Below are 22,893 nucleotides of genomic sequence, written 5' to 3' on the forward strand. Positions count from 1 at the left end.
TTTTATTGAATCAAAGACAATATCAGTTGTTGAAAACACTGTTATTTAATGTACCACTAAGAAGGAAAAACATGCCACCAATGAATTTATGGCACACCATCTGCTCTAATCTAAATTTTTGTGTATCCCAAATTCATATGTTAGATCCTTCTGCCCAATTTGAGGTGGAGCCTTTGGAAGGTGATTACATCACAAAGGCAGAGTCCCCCTGAGATTAGTGTCCTTATAAAAGAGATTGCACATGCCCCTTCTTTCCGCTCCTTCTGCCATGTGAGGTTACAGTGAGAAGAAAGCTGTCTGTGAGGAGGCAGGCCCTTACTCTGAATCTGCCAGTGCCTTGATTTTGGCCTTCCCAGCCTCCGGAACTGTGAGATCTAAGTTGCTGTTGTTTATAAGCCACCCTATTGTATTTTGTTATAGTAGATTAAACAGACTAAGATACCATCCCAACTTCAGAGATATTGCAAAATGGCAAAAAAAAAATGTTTTAAAGTGATGAAATTTGGTAATAAAACTGATAATGTATGGAGTTCTAACTAAATGACAGGCCCTCTTCTAACTGTTTTACATGTATTAATTCATTTAATATTAATGATCTAATGGAGTAGTATGCTATACAAGTATACTGGTATGATATACAAGTAATATCCATAATTAGCCAAACAAATAGCTTAGAACTAATGTAAATTCAAAGTGGGGTTATTACAAGTTTTATTTGAACTGACAAATTTGTGTTTCAATCAAAGCAATAATTACAATTGTGTGAGAGAGCAGTGCTCTGATTTTTTTTTTTTTTTTTTTTTTTTTTTTTTTGAGAGACAGTCTCACTCTGTCGCCCAGGCCGGAGCGCAGTGGTACGATCTCGGCTCACTGCAACCTCCACCTCCTGGGCTCAAGCAATTCTTGTGCCTCAGACTTTGGAGTAGCTGGGACTACAGGTGCCCACCACCATGCCTGGCTAACTTTTGTATTTTTAGTAGAGACAGGGTTTCATCATGCCAGGCAGGCTGGTCTTGAACTTCTGCCGCCTCAGCCTCCCGAAGTGCTGGGATTACAGGTGTGAGCCACCGTGCCCAGCCTTAATGTTTTCTTTTATGAAATCAATATCAAAAATTGTAACCTTGTTTTTTACTGAAAAATTCATTCTTAGTTTTGTTTCAATCCTTACAATTTAAAAACAAAATGCCATTGCTTCTAAGCTTTGTTTTCTAAATCTTGAAAGACCCCTGGGCCAGAAGCAATCAATATTTTGCTTCTTTCCCTATCTCTCTTCTAGGTTGTGTAAGTTGACAGTGCTATTCAGCATTTCTGTGAAGGTTTTGTGGAATACTGGTGTGGAGATGTTCTGTTGTAACTTGAATAAATCCTGGGGCTCACGTGGCCAGTCTCAACAGGGTTAGCATTCAAAGAAACAGTTCAGTAACCAAGTGTGATCACTCTCTTTCATTTCTTAAAGAATATTAAAGGAGATCCAATCCATAATTCCTAACTTCATTTCTTAAATTTTTCTTTTCCTCATTCTTCTCCTTATATAATTGTCTCACATCTCAAAGCTTTCTCAACACCTCTCTTCCCCCATTTTTTTCACTCAGTTCCACACCAAATTATCTTGGACACCCTCTACCTTTGTAGGATCTTCTCTTTTCTTCCTCTTCCCCTTTCTTTCCATCATTTTAAATTTCTTTCAAGAAAGCCCTGACCCTGTCTGATGACAATCCCTCATTCCAGATACCCTGAGTCTTCCACTTCTGATTGATTAGTTGAGGATGTAGAATGAGGACCATGAGATGAATATCAAATAGAGGGAAAGGTGCTGAGTGAACAATGTTAGACGTTTTCATTGAGGGTAAGGTCAAGAAAGAGGCAAATCATTTGTTCATACATTAATGATATTTTGTTTCTTTACTTTAAAAAAATGCACTGTGGTCATTTATATTGATGAACTCTAGGGACCTTTTGAAAATTTACTGGCACATTAGTATATCAAAGACTCTCAGAAGTCTTGCAATTAAGAATCTTAATTATCTTTGTTTTATCTAGTATTTCTCAAACACATTTCAAAATGATCATTTTCATCTCCCTTCCCCACTTAACACACGTAAGTACCCATGAAGATGATTACGGTAAAGTGGTCTTAAATAATAAAAGATATAACAAAAACAATTGAAGGTATATTTGTAATATACACATAGCTTGGTTGGATGGATGTTTCAGTGAGGACAACAGTAGTCTGAATGCAGTATGCATTTTTCACATAACTTGGAAAGCAGTGCCATTTTGCCCTTTGTCTTGCAGTTGGAATATGAGATAACCGATGCAAAACAGCTACCAACCGAGTCTGTCTGGCCACCGTTTACACAGATACAGTTGCACCACTGGCCCTGTTCAACAGTTATCCTTGAATTTGATTTGTCAAGATGGTTTGTGTTATTACCTCCATGGTATCTTGATTTACCTTGGGCAGTGGCCAGTCCCTTAAGTTAATGTTGGCTATTAGCCCATTAGCTGTTACATGAGTTTACTCTCAGTGGGTGTGGAGGGTATGATTATTTGCAGATGGACTTGTCCACAGCTAGAGGTAATATGTACCTGGGTGTCTAAGCAGGTTTTCATAAGGGATCTGAAGCCACATGTGCTTAGTTTGGCATGCAAAACCTTGCATACTAGATTCAGTAGTGGGGGCAGCAGATGATGAATAATTTGCAAACTGATAACATTTTAGCTGGACCTGATAATATTGGGAATCTTCCTATATAAAGATACAGAATATTCATTATTAACAATAAAAAAACAGACAATAGATAGACAGATTTTAGGCAATCTAAGAAGCAAATTTAAGTATTCTGGCTCTTTTTTTTTTTTTTTTTTTTTTGCCTGTTTTACTTTGGATTGTTGACATTTGGAGCAATGTTGGGTGACAAGACTCAAAATCATTATCATTGCTTGGACTTACAATTTGTTTAAGATTTGCACCACCTCAACATAAATGGCTGGTTTTACTAACATTCCACCTGAAATTTTGTATACTTCTTTGGTCATCTTAAAAAAATACTTATCCACAAACTTGCTCAGCTTAAGGAAAAATTGGAAAAATCTTACATGCCCTAAAATCGGGAATCCTTTATCATATTACATTTATATGTGGTAACCATTAGTGCTGTCCACCAAATATTTCCAATTCTCCTCCTGGACACATAGTAAGATTTCATTTCTTTCCCACTTTAGGTTAAGTGAAGCCATGTGACTAGCTTTAGCCAATGAAATGTGACAGGAAATACAATGTGGCATCCAGGCAGAAACTTTAAGAACTAGTGTATAATTTTTTTCCCCCATTGTCAAGTTTTTCTTCTACCTGGGTCCTGGAGTGAGAACATTATGTGACAGAGCCAATCCCTAACTGATCTACAATTGACGCATAGAGTGAGCAAGAAATTAAAAATGGTTTTATGTCACTGAGATGTTGGGGGTATTTGTTACTACAGCTTAACCCAGACCATTCTGGCTGATAGGCCACATGGGATACTAAACAGTTCATGAAAATTACATAGTAGAAAAATGTCAGATGATAAAGGATAGATATAGATTATATATTCAGTAAAAATTGCAAGTTTTAAACAAGTATTGGTTAATCATTGAAAAATACATATGAAATGGAGTTTCCTGGGATAGATTGGATCTTTAGAATTCTGAAGCTGAAAGTAATTCAGTGAAAAAACATGTGTTTGGCAAGTGTCCATCAACATACGGATAAGCAAAATATGGCGGATACATGCAATAGAACATTATTCAGTCTTAGAAAAGAAAATCTGACATGCTACAACATATGAGGACATTACGTTAAGTGAAATAAACCAGTCACAAAAAGATAAACGTTGTATAATTCCACTTATATGAGGTATAAGTATAGTCAAAACCACAGAGACAGAAAGTAGAATGATGCTTGCCAGGGACTGGGGGAGAGGAAGTGGAGAGTTGATGTTTAATGAGTATAGAGTTTCAGTTTTACAAGATGTGAAGAGGAAAACAAATCATTCCGTTTTCCTGGGCTTGGGAGAGGGCTTCGGGTCTCTCCTGCATGAAATAGAGAAGCCTGATGATTCCTGGTGTTGAAAAGTAAGCTCACCCTGGCCTCAGAGAGGTCAGTTGGTGGTTGGGTGGGAGCCAGCCTCAACCTATGATTCTAAGAATAGTGTGGGGGCTGAGGCGCTTGGTCCCCTAAAGGTTTGCTGTAAGATCACTGACATGAAGCAGATTGGTGAATAGGAGGAAAGGCATGCACATTTATTTCACATGTATACATGGAGTCTTCAGAATGAAGACCCAAAGATACAAGGAAAAATGTCTATTTTTATGCTTAGGTTCAATAAAGTATGCATAGCCACGTAGAAATATGATTGGACAAAAAGGGTCTGATCTACTGCGAATAGACTGAGCAGGGAGACTCTGCAAGACCTGTCTGTTCAGGTTCTTCTTGGTCTCCCTGTGTAGCATTCCTTCCTTCTGGGTATGGGGACTTTTGCCCTCTCTGGAATGGAGGTTCTCTGGAATGGGGGTCTTCTGACCTACAGTCAAACAAGGTAGGTCAGATCATTTATTTCTGGCCCTTTTTTGTATGGAATATTTTTAGGTTTTTTGGCTGGCTTTCAGGAAAAGGAGTTCTAGTTTCTATGCCTCGCCTTGGAGGAAGAGGGATTCTAGTTGTTATGGCTAGCCTTGGGTTGCAGGGGAGAAAGGAACTGCAAGACAGGAGGGCAGGAAAAGATCAGAGAAAAACTTTTGCTTCTGTGGCTGCTCTGAGGCCTTCATTCTGGGGTACCGTTTTTTGAACTCCAACATTAGCCACTTGGTCTGGGAGCTGGAGGGCCTGTGTTGCTATTTACAGGGAAGAGCCAAGGAAAGAGCGTATCCCTTCCCAAGGCTTTCATGGATATATGAGGACCAGTCAACAGCAAAGGGTGGCCGACTGCCACAGAGCCAGCAAGAGAGGATTCAGTCCCAGGGCAAAAAAATGGAGGCCCCCAGCCAGGGTCCTCCTGCAAAGTATGACAATTCAGAACTACTGGGGATGGTACAGGCAACGTTCAGCCTCCAGTGTGTGTTCCTGTCTCTCCCTCTAGAGGACAGTTCTCACTCTCAAAGTGCCCTCAGTGTGTCGTCATGGTAAAAAGGCAGGAGACAGCAAACGCTTGATTCCAGCTGCACCGTGCCTCGCTTTCACTTTCCCTGAAGACAAAAGAAGATGGCAAGTAACGAAAGCTCACCCCAGGGAGTTTTCTCGGAGAACATAAGCGGTCCCAATAGGGTAAAGGAGAAAATAATTATCTGGAAAGGTTGCAATTAATAGTGTCAGGTTTAACCTTTGTGCTAATATGGGAATCTAAGGCACTAAGTCATCCCCTAAGACCTAGTGCTCTCTGTACAACAAAGCTTTAGTCTTTTCATGTACAAGTCAGTGCTTATTACATCCAATGCCTGAGTTCCCAGGGAACGGAGTTCCTTCTCAGGCAGCCTGCCAAGGACACCAGAAATTAAGCAGGGGTCTGTGGCTCTGTCGTCTAGCTATGACCAAATTTGTTCTTTCTGCCTTGCCTGCCAGTGAACCTACTGCTAGACTGAGATATAAATGCCATTTCTGGTGTACATTAAGAAAATGTGAAATAATTAGTTCAAAGCCATGGTTATGGAACAAAAATATTAAAAATATAAGTTAGAAAATCCTTGTGACAATGTTCATGTGAATGGTGAGGGTAGGGAGTCCATTGCATGTATGTGGGTGCATGTGTGGAGGAGTATGTGTGTTGAATAAATATGCATAAAGAGTGCATTAGCAGTAGATCCAAGAATTTATGTATGGGGGTGGGCGTGGAAATCCACATTTTAGAAACATTTTTTCCTTTTTCACAGTCAAGTGACGTTTTTTCAGACATCTGTTCTGTGAGCAAAGTAGGGAGGGACGGACATCAGCGTTAAGTGCTTGGGAGAGGAATTCTGGAGGAACACTACCCACTTAATTTAGCTCAGCTCTATGAAAGATTACAGGGTTTAGGACTATTTCCGGCCACATCCGAGAGTCTGTGAAAAGTGGAAGTAAAGTCATTAAGCGGAATGGGCGTTTGTACATTTGGTAATTTGTCTTGAGTCAGAAAGTCTAGACACTCCCCTGGGAATGGGGGGAAAATGGGGGCCATGGTTATGACCTTCAGGACTCTGGAAACAGGAAAGGCAAAAACCTGGAAGGTCCTGAGGCAAATGGGCTCAATAGATCTTTTTTCTTTCTTTCTTTCTTTCTTTCTTTCTTTCTTTCTTTCTTTCTTTCTTTCTTTCTTTTTTTTTTTTTTTTTTTTTTTTTTTTGAGACAGAGTCTCACTCTCTCACCCAGGCTAGAGTGCAGTGGCATAATCTTGGCTCACTGCAATTCCGCCTCCCGGATTCAAGTGATTCTCGTGCCTCAGCCTCCTGAGTAGCGGGGATTACAGGCACGCACCACCACTGCTGGCTAATTTTTGTATTTTTAGTAGAGATGGGGTTTCACCACGTTGCCCAGGCTGGTCTCGAACTTGCAAGCTCAGGTTAACCACACGCCTCGGCCTCCCAAAGTGCTAGGATTACAGGCATGAGCCACAACACCCAGCTGATAGTTCTTGATGAAGGCACATAAAGCAAAATGAAAGCCCACTGGTCTAGTGTTCAGACACAATCCAGGCCTCACCCGACTTGGAGACAGGCAGCCCCAGCCAGCAGGAGATTTACAGACCTCAGCTAGATCTGGGGACCACCAATTTCCTACCAGGGCAACCTGAGAATGTAATCTCTGTGTGCCTCAGTTCCTTCCCCTCTTAAATAGGCACAGCCATTGTAACAACCAGAGTAGCTAACATGGATGAAGAACTTCCTGTGTACCAGGCACCATAAAAAATGCTGGATTCCTGTACTCTTCTTGATAATCCTACAGTGTAGTATTATTATATTTCATTGATTCTAAGATGTTCTTTTTTATACTTTAGCATTCTCTGTTATCAGGATGAATAATTGGTAAGAAAGCATATAAGTCATGGTTAAATTTTTTTTTTAAGAGACAGGGTCTTGCTATGTTGTCCAGGCTGGTTTTAAACTCCTGGCCTCAAGTGATTCCCCTGATTCAGCTTCCAAAGTGCTGGGATTACAGGCATGAGTCACCACACCCAGCCAGTCATGATTAAATTTATACTTTTAAATCTTTTTTAGTGATTTATAAATTGATGATGTGTTAGATTCAGTGAGGAAACTGAGGCAGAGATTTGAAAACTGAGGTACAGGTAGGTTGAATAACTCGCCTAAGTTCACACAGTTAGAAAGTGGTAGAATGAGAGTTTGACTCAATGCTGTTTCTAGAGTTGACTTTCTTCCAAGGTGCTAGACTTCCTGGTCCCTCCACTTACTAGCTGTGTGACCTCGGGCAAATTCCTAACCTCCCTGTGCCTCTGGGGTTTTTTCATCTGTGAAATGGTGATAATAATATTAGCAACTGCTTCATAGGGTTGTCATGGAGGTTTAACAAGTTTACCTATGTAAAGTTCTGAAAATAGTGCCTGACATATGGCAAGTATTCAATAAACTTTAGCTACAATTACTTTTTATTCTTCTAAAGAGAAAACCAGCATCACTTGTTATGTATAGAAGACAACTGGAAAAAAGAGGGCTGTAACTAGCAAAAGGAGAATAAGTTCATCTCTGTATCCCTAAAATCATCTTGGCCCCAGGATAGGTATGCTTACCATATTTTGGGAAATTTTTTGTTGTTGTTGTTCTATCTCTCCAAAACTGAGAAATCAAGTAAAAGCGAGATGGGGAAAAGTGAGAGGGAGTGGCTGTGAGAGGTGAGGAGGGAGGGACAAACAGAAGGACGAGGTAGGGCAGCAGATCTAGGGCTGCGTTGGGTTAGCTTCGGGAGGTGGGGACAGCATGGTGCTTATGCTGGGGTAGCCATAGCAGTTGGAAGTAGCTATACTGACTGGAATGAAAAACAGTTTCAATCTGCAGGTTGCAATTCATTAGTAAGTTATAGGATGAACTTGGTGGGTAACAATCAGTATCTTTAAAAATATAGGAGTAGAGGCCAGGCGTGGTAGCTCACACCTGTAATCCCAGCCCTTTGGGAGGCCGAGGCGGGCCTGATCACTGAGGTCAGGAGTTTGAGTATAGCCTGGCCAACATTGTGAAACTCCGTCTCTACTAAAAATATTTTCAAAAATTAGCCAGGAGTGGTGGCGCACACCTGTCATCCCAGCTACTTGGGAGGTGAGGCACCGGAAATGCTTGAACCCAGGAGGCGAAGGTTGCTGTGAGCTGAGATCATGCCACAGCACTCCATCCTGGGCAACAGAATGAGACTGTCTCAAAAAAAACAAACAAACAACAACAACAAAAAATACAAGGGAAGTCAGGGGAATACAAGGGAAGGCAAGGTAAGTATCACAGGATATCATATGTAATAACAATACATACATATTGTTTTACTGAACTTGTATCTCAGCTAAGAGTGTACAGATGTGCGTAATGGGTTGGGATGTAAAAGATTTTCTGTGGGTCTCAGTGCAAAAGTTTGGAAGCCACTGGACTAAAGCAAAGATAAGATTAGGTGTTGGCTGAAAAATAAATATACAGCATAAATTTAAAGTAATATGTTTTATATTAACAACCAGGGACCCCTGCTTTCGCAAGAGTGTAGCTTTCTAGAAGCATTCAGGGACCCTGACACACCACATGGCATCTGTAAAACACTCTCCCTTTCTGCACCTCTTGGCCTTGGGGAAACTACTCACCCCCCACACCACCCCTCAACCCTGCCCAGATCCTGGGCTGACTTTGACTTTGCCTCTCCTTGGCTCAGCCACTTTTCCTTAGACCTAATTCCTGTCCCTCTCTCCCACATCTTTCCAGATGTCCAGGATAAGGGCCAGCTTTTGTTGATCCACACAGCCTGGGACTCCACACAGGAACCTAGTCACCTCCAGAGGCTGAGCTATTCTCTTTTGTGTTTTATTTAAGTGTTCTTGAAATACACATGACAAAGAATGACAGTGAATTGGAGAAGTAACACTCCCCAGTAGTGACAGCAACTCAAACTCATGTGGGGCCTGAGTCTGAACAGGCTCCAAATCAAGGGTTAGGTGATGGATCCTAAACCAAGAATTATGGCTCAGATTGGAACCAGGTAAAACAGCTCTGAAAGAATAGATCTAGCTTCATTTATACTAAAAAGTAAACAGAGACAAGTATTAAATCTGAATCAAGTTAACATTGTTTAACCTAAAGTATACATGCGGCCAGGCGCGGTGGCTCACACCTGTAATCCCAGCACTTTGGGAGGCCGAGGCAGGTGGATCACCTGAGGTCAGGAGTTTGAGACCAGTCTGACCAACAGGGCGAAATCCCATCTCTACTAAAAATACAAAAATTAGCCAGGCGTGGTGGTGGGTGCCTGTAATCCCTACTACTTGGGAGGCTGAGGCAGGAGAATTGCTTGAACCCAGGGGACTGAGGTTGCAGGTGAGCAGAGATCGCACACTGCATTTCCACCTGGGTGACAGAGCAAGATTCCGTCTCAAAAAAAAAAAAAAAAAAAAAGCACACATGCAAATTTCAGAATAAGGGGATTAAAATGCCTGCCAAAAATTTGGGAAGCTCCTTCTCTGACAACACAGAACAGGGCCAAGTCCAGGTGGTATGAAGCAACTCTCAATAAGATGCCTTGAACAGGACTAGCTGTTGCTTCCTTCCTAATGTCTATACTCATCAAGCCACATGAACTTGTGTGTTTTCTAAATTATTTTTAACTTGCAGGTAAAATAACTGGAAATCATCAGTTAGCATCATAGGGAGGTCCCCAGAAGAAAAAGAAGTCAAATCTTTTCAATATGTAAAACTGGAGGTGATCAGCCTGTTTTGCAAAAGATGAATGAAACATAGACATTAGCAGACTCATTTTAATTCATTAAAATTATCTCAAGGGTTAAAGAAAAGGCAAAACCTGGGCATCATTGAGCGTGATAAAGACTTCACATGCAAGAATTCCCAAAATGAAGGCATTTAAAACATAGCTACTACATTTGTAAACTTACATTGTTTGCAATTCAAGTATACCTTATTATTCAGTGGCTTCTTTTTGGTCACTATTACATAAGTAACATTTTTCATTAACTATTTATTCTTCTTATTAATATGAAACAGAAAAAAATTAAGATTCTAGAATATACCTCTTGCTTTTAATTCATTTTTGAACTGATTTTTATACAAACTTTTACAAATTTCCCAGGATTTATAGAAACCTAACTATTGAATAAATTGAGACATGAATATATTACCTCTTAAGTCTTGTAGAAAACAAGGTCAAAGTTGGCAGCAGACAGGAGAAGAGTTTGGCCAAATCCCTGGGGTCTAAAAGGGATAAACAGCAAACTGGTCTTATCTTGAGCCTCCATACCCAGGACCTGAGCTTAGAGGAGGCCCAATTTCTTCACAGCCATTCCTCAAAAGCATTCCTGGAACTCCTTACTTGTAAGCTCCTTTAGGGCCTGTGCACATTCTCTGGGATTTTCTTGGAAGTAGCCAACCTTCATTCTTTTCAAAATGGCCAGAAGCTAGTTGGATTTAGATCTGGTGAATCAGGTCAAATGCATTTAAACAAGCTGTGACTTTGAAGTGACAACTCTGTCTTTCTCATTTAGTTCATAAACAGACCCTGTAGGAATAAACACATCAGTTCCTTAAGGGACATGGAAAATGGTGTGGTGGGTGGGGAATAACTAACAGAATTATTAATCTTAATGGCATGCAGCCATGATTAGAACTAATAAAGTTGACGCCAGCTTTTCAAAGCTTGAGTTTAATGTTTAACAACAAGGAGAAAATAAAGATAAGGAATAAATTCTATCACTTCTAATAAGAGTTAGATTCCAGGACAATCAAAAATTCCAAGGAGAAGAACCGAGAGCCAGAAAGATCTCCCAGAAATGTTCCCTTCTGTAGGTAATTCCTCTTCCCTCTCAGGATTGAAAAATAACCAACCTAAACTGGGGGAGGGCGATGGAAAAAAGAAAGAAAAGTTCAGCACTTTATTTGTTGATGCAAGTTACATGTATAGTATCAAAAATTAGAAAATAAAGCCACTTGTAAGCCTGGCATGGAGAGATAAACCCTGTTAATATGTTTGGGTATATCTCCTTCAAAATGCTGATATATAACATGTTTGTGTAATTCTGTATTTATTTGTATATGTACATATAAGTAGACATACAAACATAAAATATATTTTTCTTTTAGATGATATGCTATGGATGCTTTTTATTAATTTTGTTTCTGTTAAAATGAATATTTTACATGTCAACAAATATATACTTATTTTATAATTTTAGATGGCTACTTCACAGTATTTTCATGAATAGATCATAATTTATTTAATCGAAGCCTAATTTTGAGCATTTACATTTTTATAAGCATTTGCTGTTTATGAACAATGCTAAGGTATCCGTATTCAGGCACACAGCTTTAAACATTTGTTCAATTTCTTCCTCCCATGGTGAAAGAAGGTCTCTTTGCTATGGTCTGAATATTTGTGTCCCTCCATAATTTATATATTGAAACCTAACCTGCAGGTGATTGTATCAGGAGGTGGGGCTTTTGGGAAGTGATTAGGTCAGGAAGGTGGAGCCTCATGATTGGAATTAGCAACCATAGAAAAAGAGACACCATGTGAGGACAGAGCAAACAGGGTCGGCTGCCTATGCAGTAGTAAGTAGGCCCTCACTAGACTCTGCTGGCACCTTGATCTTGGACTTCCCAGCCTCCAGAATGGTGAGAAATAAACTTCTGTTGTTTGTAAGCTACCCAGTGTTTTGTTATAGCAGCCCAAATGGACTAAGGCACTCCTGATATAAATCAAACATTGAACATTGTAAAATAGGAAGTCCTAGCCAGAGCAATTAGGCAAGAGAAAGAAATAAAAGGCATCTAAATAAGAAAAGAAGAAGTCAAACTATCTCTCTTTGCTGATGATATGATTCTATACCTAGAAAACCCTAAAGACTCTGCCAATAGGCCCTGGAACTGATAAATGACTTCAGTAAAGTTTCAGGATACAAAATCAATGTACAGAAAGCAGTAGCATTTCTCTCCACCAATAACATTCAGGCTGAGAGTCAAATCAAGAATGCAATTATGTTTACAATAACTACATACACACAAAATATACCTAGGAATACATCTAACCAACAAGGTGAAAGATCTCTATTGTGAGAACTACAAAACACTGCTGAAAGAAATCAGATAACACAAGCAAATGGAAAGATACTTTCCATGCTGATGGATTGGAAGAATCAATATTGTTAAAAAAAAAAAAAAAAAAGGCCATACTGCTCAAAGCAATCTACAGATTCAATGCTATTCCTATCAAACCAACATAGTTTTTCACAGAACTAGAAAGAACAATTCCAAAATTCATATGGAGCTAAAAAAGAGCCCGAATAGCCAAAGCAATCCTAAGCAAAAGGAACAAAGCTGGAAGCATCACATTACCTGACCTGAAACTATACTATAAAGCTACAGTAACCAAAACAGCATGGTACTGGTAAAAAAAACAGACACACAGACCAATGGAATAGAATAGTTAACCCAGAAATAAAGCCACACACCTATAGCCATCTGGTCTTTGACAAAGTCAACAAAAATAAGCAATAAGGAAAGGACTTATTATTCAATAAATGGTGCTGGGATAACAGGCTAGCCATATGCAGAAGAATGAAACTGGACTTCTACCTTTCACCATGTACAAAAATTAACTCAAAATGCATTAAATATTTAAGTGGAAGACTTCAAACTACAAGAATCATAGAAAAAAACCTAGGAAACACCATTCTGGGCATCACCTATAGGAAAGAATTTATGACTATGTCCTCAAAAGCAATTGCAACAAAAACAAAAATTGACAAGTGGGACCTAATTAAAATAAAGAGCTTCTGCACAACAAAAATAAACTATTGACTGACTAAACAGACAACCTACAGAATTGGAAAAAATATTCACAAACCAGGCATTTGACAAAGGTCTAATATTCAAACTGTAAGGAGCAATTAAACAAGCAAAAACAGATAACCCCATTAAAAATGGGCAAAATACACGAACAGACATTTCTCAAAAGAAGACATACAAGCAGCCAATAAACATATGAAAAAAATTATCAATATCACTAATCGTCAGATAAATGCAAATCAAAACCACAATGAGATACCATCTCACACCAGTCAGAATGACTATTATTAAAAAGTCAATAGGTAACAGATTTTGGAGGGCTGTGGAGAAAAGGAAACACTTATATGTTGTTAGTCGGAATATAAAGGGAATGCTTATACACTGGTTGGTGGGAATGTAAATTAGTTCAGCCATGGTGGAAAGCAGTTTGGAGATTTCTCCAAGAACTAAAAACAGAATTACCATTTGATCCAGCAATCCCATTACTGGGTATATATGCAAAGGAAAATAAATTGTTCTACCAAAAAGACACATGCACCTGTATGTTCATTGCAGCACTATTCACAATAGCAAAGACATGGAATTAACCAAGGTGCCCATCAATGATGGATTAGATAAAGAAAATGTGGTACATACACACCATGGAATACTATGCAGCCATAGAAAAGGAAGAAATCATGTCCTTTGCATCAATATGGATGCAGTTGGAGGCCATTGTTCTAAACAAAGTAATACAGAAACAAGAAATCAAATATCGCATGTTCTCACTAAAAGTGTGAACTAAACATTGGAAACTCATGGACATAAAGATGGCAGCAAAAGAAACTGGGGACTACTGTGGGGAGGGGGAAGGAGGAAAAGGGGTGAAAATCTAACTATTGAGTACTATGCTCAGTATCTGGATGAAGGGATCATTTGTACCCCAAAACTCAACATCATGTAATACATGTACATGTACCCCCCTGAATCTAAAATAAAAGTTGAAATTAAAAAAAAGAAATTGCAAAATAATAAATACATTAAGGAAAAATATAAAAGCCACCTTTTTGAGAAAACAACTAACATTTCAGTGACCACTTTTCCATGTAACTCTTTATGCATTATGTACACATAGGCATAATATATGTGTGTGTGTGTGTGTGTGCATTTATGTGTGTTTTTATACACACACAAGGTTTCTATCCCGGCCCGCGGGATAGTCAGAGCAGGCCCTGGAGGAGGGGGTGGGAATTTGGGGAACAAGAGACATGAGAAATGGAGACAAGACAGTGCTCTGATCAAGTCTCGTTTAATGGCGGTAATGCACTGCCTTATATACACTTGGAAGGGAAGGGGTTGGGCTAAGGCGGAAATGATCTCATTGCCGAGGGCGTGGCCAGGTTAGTTTCGGTTTCTCTGGTCGGACGTCATGTTGCGCTTGCGCTACTAAGTAACAATTTTCCCGGGTGCGGGAAAAGTGAGTGAAGAAGAAGCAGGAAGAGCGCCATCTTTAATGAGGTATTAGTACAGGGGAAAAAAGGCAAAGATAGGGAGAAGGTGTGGGGTGGAAATGAATATAGCTCAGGCGTTTAATCCTCAATTATTATTCGCTATGGCCGGGGCGTGCAGCTCCGGACAGGTCCCCCTTTTTATATTTTTATGATAAGAAAACCCCTCGGGAACTGCGCCTGTCTTAGGTTGGGTCAACTCACCCCCACCTTCTAGGCCCGTCATGGGATAAGGCAGCAGCAAGGGCGGCCCTCCTGTCTTAGGCTCCGATGGAGATAGTGTCCTCTTACCCGTCATTGACTGTCCAGTTCAGCACACAGGGGAGGTGGTCTTATTAAGGTAAATAAGACTCACCATTTTCAGTCATCTCAAGGCGATGATAATGGACCTGTATAGGTTTGGCCTGGAAGGCCTCAATTTGTTGTCTGACAAATGCCATAAGCTTATTAAGGATTATAGGCCCGAGAGTGAGGAAGAGTAAAAGAGTGAGTAAAGGACCAAGAAATGGCAGGAGATAGGGGAGAAGTCCATCGAGTCCAGTCCATAGTGGATTGGCGGCCAAGCCTTTTCTGCGCTTTTCTAGTTCTTCTTGCAAAGTTTTTATCTTATCTCTGACGATTCCGGATTTGTTGGCGTAAAAACAGCACTTTTCCTGTAAGGCCAAACATATCCCTCCCTGTTCTGCCGTTAACAAATCTAGACCTCTTCTATTCTGGAGAACTACTTCAGCTAATGAGTCTACTTGGTCTTGTAAATCTTGTATAGTACTGGATAAGGTCTGTACATCTGAGATTAATTGATTGGATAATTTAGTATATTGGGTTAGTGAGACTCCTAGGCCTGTGGCTCCTGTAGTAAAAGCAGTGGTGATTCCTAGTCCAGCCAACAAGGGAATAAATTGTATGGCTCGTTTCGGTCTATAAATAAAATGTTCAATAGCGGGGATGGGGATAGGTTCATCTCTAGGGATGATATCAATGTCGGGGAGAAGAGTGGCCAGAACACAAAGCCCTGTCCAATTTGTAGGTAGATACGTATATGCCATGTTGTTTCCACAAACGAAAACCGAGCCATTTATAGCACACAAAGGGTTGGTGGCATTGATTATGGAAGTACAGTTGCCAAACACAACATAGCCTAAATCAATTTCTTTAGTGTTATTATATGATGGTGAAAAGAGGCAAGAGGAATTAGAAAACGTCATCGGTTGAACTAAGGGGGGGGGTAATAGGACAGGAATTATTTACTAAGGATTCATTTGAGTAATTGACATAGGGCAATGAAAGGTTAGGTATGGCTAGAGGAATAGGGGGGCCCATTTTAAGACAAAGCCAACAATCGTGGGCCAGGCTTGTATTGGACATTTGAAGTAAATTGTAAGTAGCATTGAGGATATCAAAGGTTTGGGCATCGAGCCTAAAATTACCTCTAAGCTCAGGCAGGGCTAAAGGGTGATATTGAAGTTCAGGATAAGAAGCTTTATGAATTTCTTCTAATTTTTTCTGGACGGTTTTAATTCTTGTAATATCTAATGGGCCTCCTCCATCAGAAATGTGAATGGGGGCGGTAGTGCTCCAACAAACAGGCTTTCCTTTTTGGCCGTTACAAGGAGATTGTACAAGTTTATTAGTGGATCTTAATACTTGTACGTCATTAATGCCTCCAGTTTGTGTTTTTAGTAACGTGGCCGTATAATATGTTCTATTGCCTGATTTGCATTGTTGATAGGATGTATAACAGGAACTATGTACAGAAGATTGGAAAGAGCTACAAGGGCATTCTAGGAGCGGCCCGTTAGGTGAGGTATCTCTTGGGGTAGACTTACATTTCCATAACTGGTTTGGCATTAGGTAAGCTGTCTTGCCCGTGCAGGTCACCTGGGTGATTCTATCTGACGGAGGTTCAGATATTTGTCCCCCTCTGCAGTCACAAGGCTGGCCGTATTGTTTTCGTAATAATTCTCTTGCCTTACGAGGGTCACCAAAACCTGCATAGACTGTCACTATGTTGTATAGAGCGATTATTCTCCAAAGGAATTTCATGTTAGGCTTCGTTTTCTGAAAAACAAGAAGGAAAGAACTTCTCAGGGAGATTTATCTTCCCTGGACTGACAATGGTTATGATTTATTTGTCTTACCAATCTTTCAGGCAGCCATCTGGCTGCATCATTTTTTTGTGAGAAGATGCATACTGAGCCTCTTCCCCAAATTAAAACTGGATCGGGGCCATGCCATGAACTATCAAGTGGATCTTTCCATTTTACCATTGCAAACTGTTTTTGAGATTCAGGATGCCAGAAACGGTCGGCAGCCGATTTTCCATGACTGTCCAAATTTTAAAAATTAAGGATAAACAGGGCATGATTGAGTATGTTTCTGGGGGTACCCTTCACGGGGTACCAGCTCCCCCCTTTTAATTTTGTGATAATAGTTTTTAATGACAGATGAGCTCTTTCTACTATACCTTGTCCTTGGGGATTATAGGGAATGCCTGTGGTATGTTTAATTTGTAGGGTATTACAAAATTGTAAGAAGGTTTTGGATATATAACCGGGGCCATTATCTGTTTTGATTTGTTTGGGTATTCCTAAAATAGAAAAGCAGTGTAATAAATGAGCTATGACATGTTTGGTGGCCTCTCCTGTTTGGAGAGTTGCACTGATGAATCCACTATAGGTGTCTATGCATACATGGATATATTTTACTTGACCGAATTCTAAGTGGTGACTAACGTCCATTTGCCAAATTTCGTTGGGGATGAGTCCTCGGGGGTTAACTCCTAGATGGGGAAGAGGTAAATATGTTATGCAGTTGGCGCATTGTTTAACTATTTGTCGAGCTTGTTCTCTGGTAAGTTTAAACATAAGTCTTAAGGTTTGGGCGTTTAAATGATGTAAGGCATGTGCTTTTTGCGCTTGTTGCAAATTGTCTGTAGTGACTGTGGCTATGGTTTTTGTTGCCGTGTCAGCTGTTGCGTTACCTTGTGTTAGAGGTCCCGGTAATCCTGAATGTGCTCTAATATGCCCAAGAAAAAAGGGAGTAGTCCTTTTTTGGATAAGTTGTTGACATTGTAAAAATAGGTTAGCTGTGTCTGAAATATGTTTAATTTGAGACACAGTCTCTAAGAGGGGTATTGAATGAGCCAGGTAGGCGCTGTCTGTATAAATGTTAAGTGGCTGACAAGGAAAAGCTGATAGTGCTGCAATTATAGCTTGCAATTCGACCAGCTGAGCTGATGTATAAGTGGTCTGGAATTTAACGACTACATTATTGTAAGTGTAAGCGGCAAGTCCTGTGGAAGATCCATCAGTGAAAATTAGTAATGCGTCATTGAGAGATTCTTTACTGGTAATATGGGGAAATACAAACGAATGAAGTTTACAAAATTGAATAAGTTTGTTAGGTGGGTAATGGTTGTCAATCGCGCCAGTATAAGAAGCGCAAGCAATTGGCCAGGCTTCCGTATTTTGTAACAGCCAATGGATGCGTGATTGAGTGTAGGGCTGTATAATGGTTCTATTCCAAAGTATTTTCTACTGTTTTCTCTTCCCAAGATAATTAGATCAGCTACGGCATCATAATAAGGCAACAAAACCTTTTTAGGGGAGGAGGGCAGGTGTACCCACATAATGGGATTGTTCTGCCAAAATAGGCCAGTAGGGGTTATTGTTGTGTTAAAAATAAGGAATATTAATGGTTGAGAATAATCAATACCGGTAACAAATTGTGTTGCAATGGCATGTTCTACCTGTTGGAGTGTTATTAATGCTTCTTTAGTAATGGACCTGGGGGATTTTGGATTAGAGTCTCCTTTTAATATATCGAAAAGAGGTTTTAACTCTCCTGTGGTGAGCTTTAAGTACAGTCGAAGCCAATTTATGTCTCCCAGTAATTTTTGGAAATCATTTAAAGTTTTTAAATGATCACGACGTATAACGGCCTTTTGATTAATGATTTTGGGTCCGTTAATCTGGAAACCAAGATAAGTGTATGGATCTTGTAATTGTACGTTTTCTGGGGCTATTTGTAGTTCGGCTGCTGTTAACTCTTGTTTGAGTTGGGCGAAGCACTGTAAGACTTGTTTGCCAATTTCTCCTGCTATTAAAATATCATCCATATAATGTATAATATACATTTGTGCCCATGTTTTTCTGACTGGCTCTATAGTGGCAGCTACATATTTTTGACACAAGGTAGGACTATTGGCCATACCCTGAGGTAAGACTTTCCATTGATAGCGCTTCATTGGTTGTTTAAAATTTGTAGATGGAAGACTAAAGGCAAATCTTTTCTGGTCAGCAGGGTGAAGGGGAATTGTAAAAAAGCAATCTTTAAGGTCAATAACGATTTTAAAATATTTTTGAGGAATCGCAACCGGTGAAGGCAATCCTGGTTGTAAGGCACCTATAAGGATCATAGTGATATTTACTGCTCTTAAATCTTGTAAGAGTCTCCATTTACCAGACTTCTTTTTAATAACAAAAATAGGTGTATTCCAAGGGGAATTACTTTCCTCAATATGTCCTGCTGCTAGTTGTCCCTGCACTAACTGTTGGGTAGCACTTAGTTTATCATTGAGTAAAGGCCACTGATCAACCCAAACGGGCTCATCTGACTTCCAAGTAATGGGGTCAGCGCACCTTTGGGGTGCAGGTATGTCAGTGGCCTGAGCTAAAAATTTCCAAACCCCTTTTTATCAAGTTGTCCTGAAACCAGTATAGGCTGTGGGATACCGTTCTCTCCTTTTCCAAGACCTTTACCAGGGGTGTATCCTTGAGTTAACATTTGTGCAGTAACTATATCATTTGGACTACACATTATAATTTTCATTTGAGAGAGTAGATCTCACCCCCAAAGGTTAACAGGTAAGTAAGGGATGACAAATGGCTTAATGAGGCCTGAATTGTTTTCTTTATCTGTCCATGTTAGGTATTTAAAACTTTGTTTAGGATTACTGCTTTGTCCAATTCCTCTCAAGTGAGTTAAAGTTTCTGTAGTAGGCCAATGAGAGGGCCAATCTTCCTGTTTAATGATAGTTACATCAGCCCCTGTGTCTATTAGTCCAGTGAATGCCTTCCCGTCTAACCATAAGGTTAGAGAGGGTTTTTGATTTGTAATTGGTTGCACCCAATATATATCTGATGATCCGAAACCTTTTATATTTCTATTAGAGTATTGGATATTATTATCTGTTTTAACCAAAGGTAGCAGGAGTAACTGAGCTATTCTAACTCCTTGAGGGACAGTAATAATACTATCAATAGCTCTGGCCATAATTTTAATTTCTCCTTCATAATCATTATCGATAACTCCAGGGAGGACTTGTAAGCCTCTCATGGTGACACTACTTCTTCCTAAAAGTAGCCCAAAAGTGTTAGGTGGTAAGGGTCCATATATTCCGGTATTTAAGGTTTGCGGTCCCATTTCAGGTGTTAGTATTGTGTGGGAGGTGGAACTGAGGTCCAATCCTGCACTTCCTGGGGTTGCTCTACTAAGTTTTGAAATGGATTGCTGTTGCTGGCTGGAACAAAGCTGACTGCCCCATATGCTTGTTTCGGGGCCTGAGGCTGGCCCCTCATCCCGTTTCCCTGCCTGGGGGGTAAAGGATTTCCTTGACTGTCAGTTTTAGATTTACATTCGTTTGCCCAGTGCCTTCCTCTTTTACACCTTGGGCAAAGGCCTGGGATTTTTGCTTCTGGACTCCTATTTTGGTTTTCACAGCAATCTTTTGCAAAGTGTCCCCTTTTACCGCATCTAAAACATCCCCCTTTATCTTTACCTTTGTTAATGAGGAAATCTCTTACTGTTTGGCTGCAAAAAGCGGCAGCCATTGCTAGGCCTTGTTGATATGAGGGCCCAATATCTGAACAAAGGCGAATGTATCCTGTTAAATCTGTTTTCTTTCGATAAGGTCTGATTGCCGCTTGGCAGGCGGGGTTAGCATTTTCATAAGCTAACTGTTTAATATAATCTACACCCGTTTCTGCATTTCCAAAGATTCTACCTGCCGTGGTCATAAGTCTATGCACAAAGTCTGAAAATGGCTCATCGGGTCCTTGTTTAACCGCTGTGAGCGAGGCCCCTGGATCTCCTTTAACGGGAAGTTTTCTCCAGGCTTTTGTAGCAGCAGCCTGGATTTGTGAGAACAGTCCAGGGTCATATTGCATTTGGGCCTGAGTGTCTGCATAATTACCTGAACCTGTTAACATATCAAAATCCCAACCGTTTCCTGCCTGTTGATTTCTTTTAGCTGTATCTCTACAATTTTCAAAGAACTCTGACTTCCAAATTAAGTGGTCTCCCCCAGAAAGAACTGCCCTGACTAAGGTATTCCAGTCTGTAGGAGTGAGCCAATTCTCAGCTACAGATTCCACTATAGCAAGAGTATATGGAGCAGTAGCCCCATACTGAAAGGCAGCAGTCTTTAACTCTTTTATAATAGTAAAATCAAATCCAGTATGATGCCTCCACGCCTGTCCCTGTTCATCTATGGTTTCCGTGACTGGAAAAACGTCTTTGGGGGAGGAGTCTTCTCTATGTCGGCTAGCAACTAACCCCCCTCTTGGAACATGTTGTCCAGGCCGCTGAAGTGGGCGCAAGGAACCCTCCATAGCGTCTGAGTTAGGTATTTTTTCATTTCCTGTTTTTAGCTTTTGGAGCCTAATTATCAATGATTGATGTAACTCTTCAAGTTTAATCTGTTCTTCTAGTTGAGCAATTTTTTGCTTTAATTCTTCTTTGGGATCTATTGCTGCCATAACAATGGGCGCAGAAACCTCATTATGTGTCTTATTATATGGGGGTGGGTATGAAGTAAAGGGAGGCAAATCAGGGTTGTGATATTTAGCTGCCGCTTCCTCTAAATCATCCCAATTTATATCCAATTGATTAGGCTTATTAATTTCCTCCTCCTTTTGAAGCATCTGTAAAATTGGGTATTTTTTTGGTTTGTTTTCGTGTGGTATTTCTTTATCTATTACAGAAGGAGACTTAATTTCCTCATGATCACTTTCGAGGGAAATGAGATCTTCCTCCATATCTTGCGGAGGCTTTGTGAGGTTAGAGCGGGAGCTAACCTTTAAAATATGCTCTGTCTGAGCGACCGCAGCCATGACTTGCGGATTGGCCTCCTTCTTATCTATTAAATCTCTAATGAGGTTCCAATAAGAGAAGGTGGTTACAGGAATTTTTTCTGGCCCAAAAGTATTATAATAGTCCTGCAAACAATCCCCTACTCTACGCCATCTTTTAATATCAATAGTTCCTTCCTGTGGGAACCAAGGGCAAGTGTCTTTTACAAAATCAAAAAATTTAAACAAATCATTACCTTTAACCTTTACTCCTTGTATCTTTAAAGCCTCTTTTAATTGTCCTACATATATTTGATGTTGGCTTAATTCTTGTCCCATTTCGGACACGTCACTTACCTTCGATCCTGACGCGGCAGGTTCCCGTGGTGATCGGAAGAGTTTGACTCCTTTTGTCTTCGTTAGCGGTCGACCGTCCTTTGGCGTCCTCTTCCTCATGGAGTCCCTTGTTTCCAGGTCCCTGTTCGGGCGCCACGTATCCCGGCCTGCGGGATAGAGCAGGCCCTGGAGGAGGGGGTGGGAATTTGGGGAACAAGAGACACGAGAAATGGAGACAAGACAGTGCTCTGATCAAGTCTCGTTTAATGGCGGTAATGCACTGCCTTATATACACTTGGAAGGGAAGGGGTTGGGCTAAGGCGGAAATGATCTCATTGCCGAGGGCGTGGCCAGGTTAGTTTTGGTTTCTCTGGTCGGACGTCATGTTGCGCTTGCGCTACTAAGTAACAATTTTCCCAGGTGCGGGAAAAGTGAGTGAAGAAGAAGCAGGAAGAGCGCCATCTTTAATGAGGTATTAGTACAGGGGAAAAAATGCAAAGATAGGGAGAAGGTGTGGGGTGGAAATGAATATAGCTCAGGCATTTAATCCTCAATTATTATTCGCTATGGCCGGGGCATGCAACTCCGGACAGGTTTCAGGGGGACATTTTTAAAGGGATTGGTGATACATAATTCTCTGTATCTTAATAATATATAATGGAAATTCCTCAATGTCAGGTAGTATAGGTAATTAATTTTTAATTCTTGGATAAAATTCTACTGTAAGCATTATTATCATTCAGCTCTTCTTTTACTAATAGAGTTTTCATTTGCTATCAACTTTTTGTTATTAAAAATAATGCTGCAGTACACACACACACACACACACACACACACTCACTTATATGTACTGGGGCTTTTATTTCTATAGTATAGAGTCCCAGGAGTGAGATTCTGGGTTGAATTGCATGTACATTTAAATTTTTAATAGAGATCACAGATTGCTTTTTCACATTTCTACCAGTGATATATGAAAGTGCCCTTGCCCCAACTCC

The 22,893-nt window shown here is 40.2% G+C and overlaps 1 protein-coding gene across 1 annotated transcript; it reads right to left on the minus strand.

Moving 5' to 3' along the window:
• Nucleotides 1-14,277: 14,277 nt before the first annotated feature.
• LOC135966307 (uncharacterized) lies at nt 14,278-22,163 on the minus strand. Its single transcript, XM_065524652.2, has 2 exons — nt 21,920-22,163; nt 14,278-16,550 (listed from the first exon to the last, which is right to left on the minus strand). The coding sequence occupies exons 1-2, from the start codon at nt 22,016-22,018 to the stop codon at nt 15,684-15,686; spliced, it is 966 nt and encodes a 321-aa protein (XP_065380724.1). The 5' UTR covers nt 22,019-22,163; the 3' UTR covers nt 14,278-15,683.
• Between the last annotated feature and the right edge of the window lie 730 nt (nt 22,164-22,893).

The sequence above is a fragment of the Macaca fascicularis genome, chromosome 11, assembly GCF_037993035.2.
Source record: "Macaca fascicularis isolate 582-1 chromosome 11, T2T-MFA8v1.1".
Lineage (NCBI taxonomy): Eukaryota > Metazoa > Chordata > Mammalia > Primates > Cercopithecidae > Macaca > Macaca fascicularis.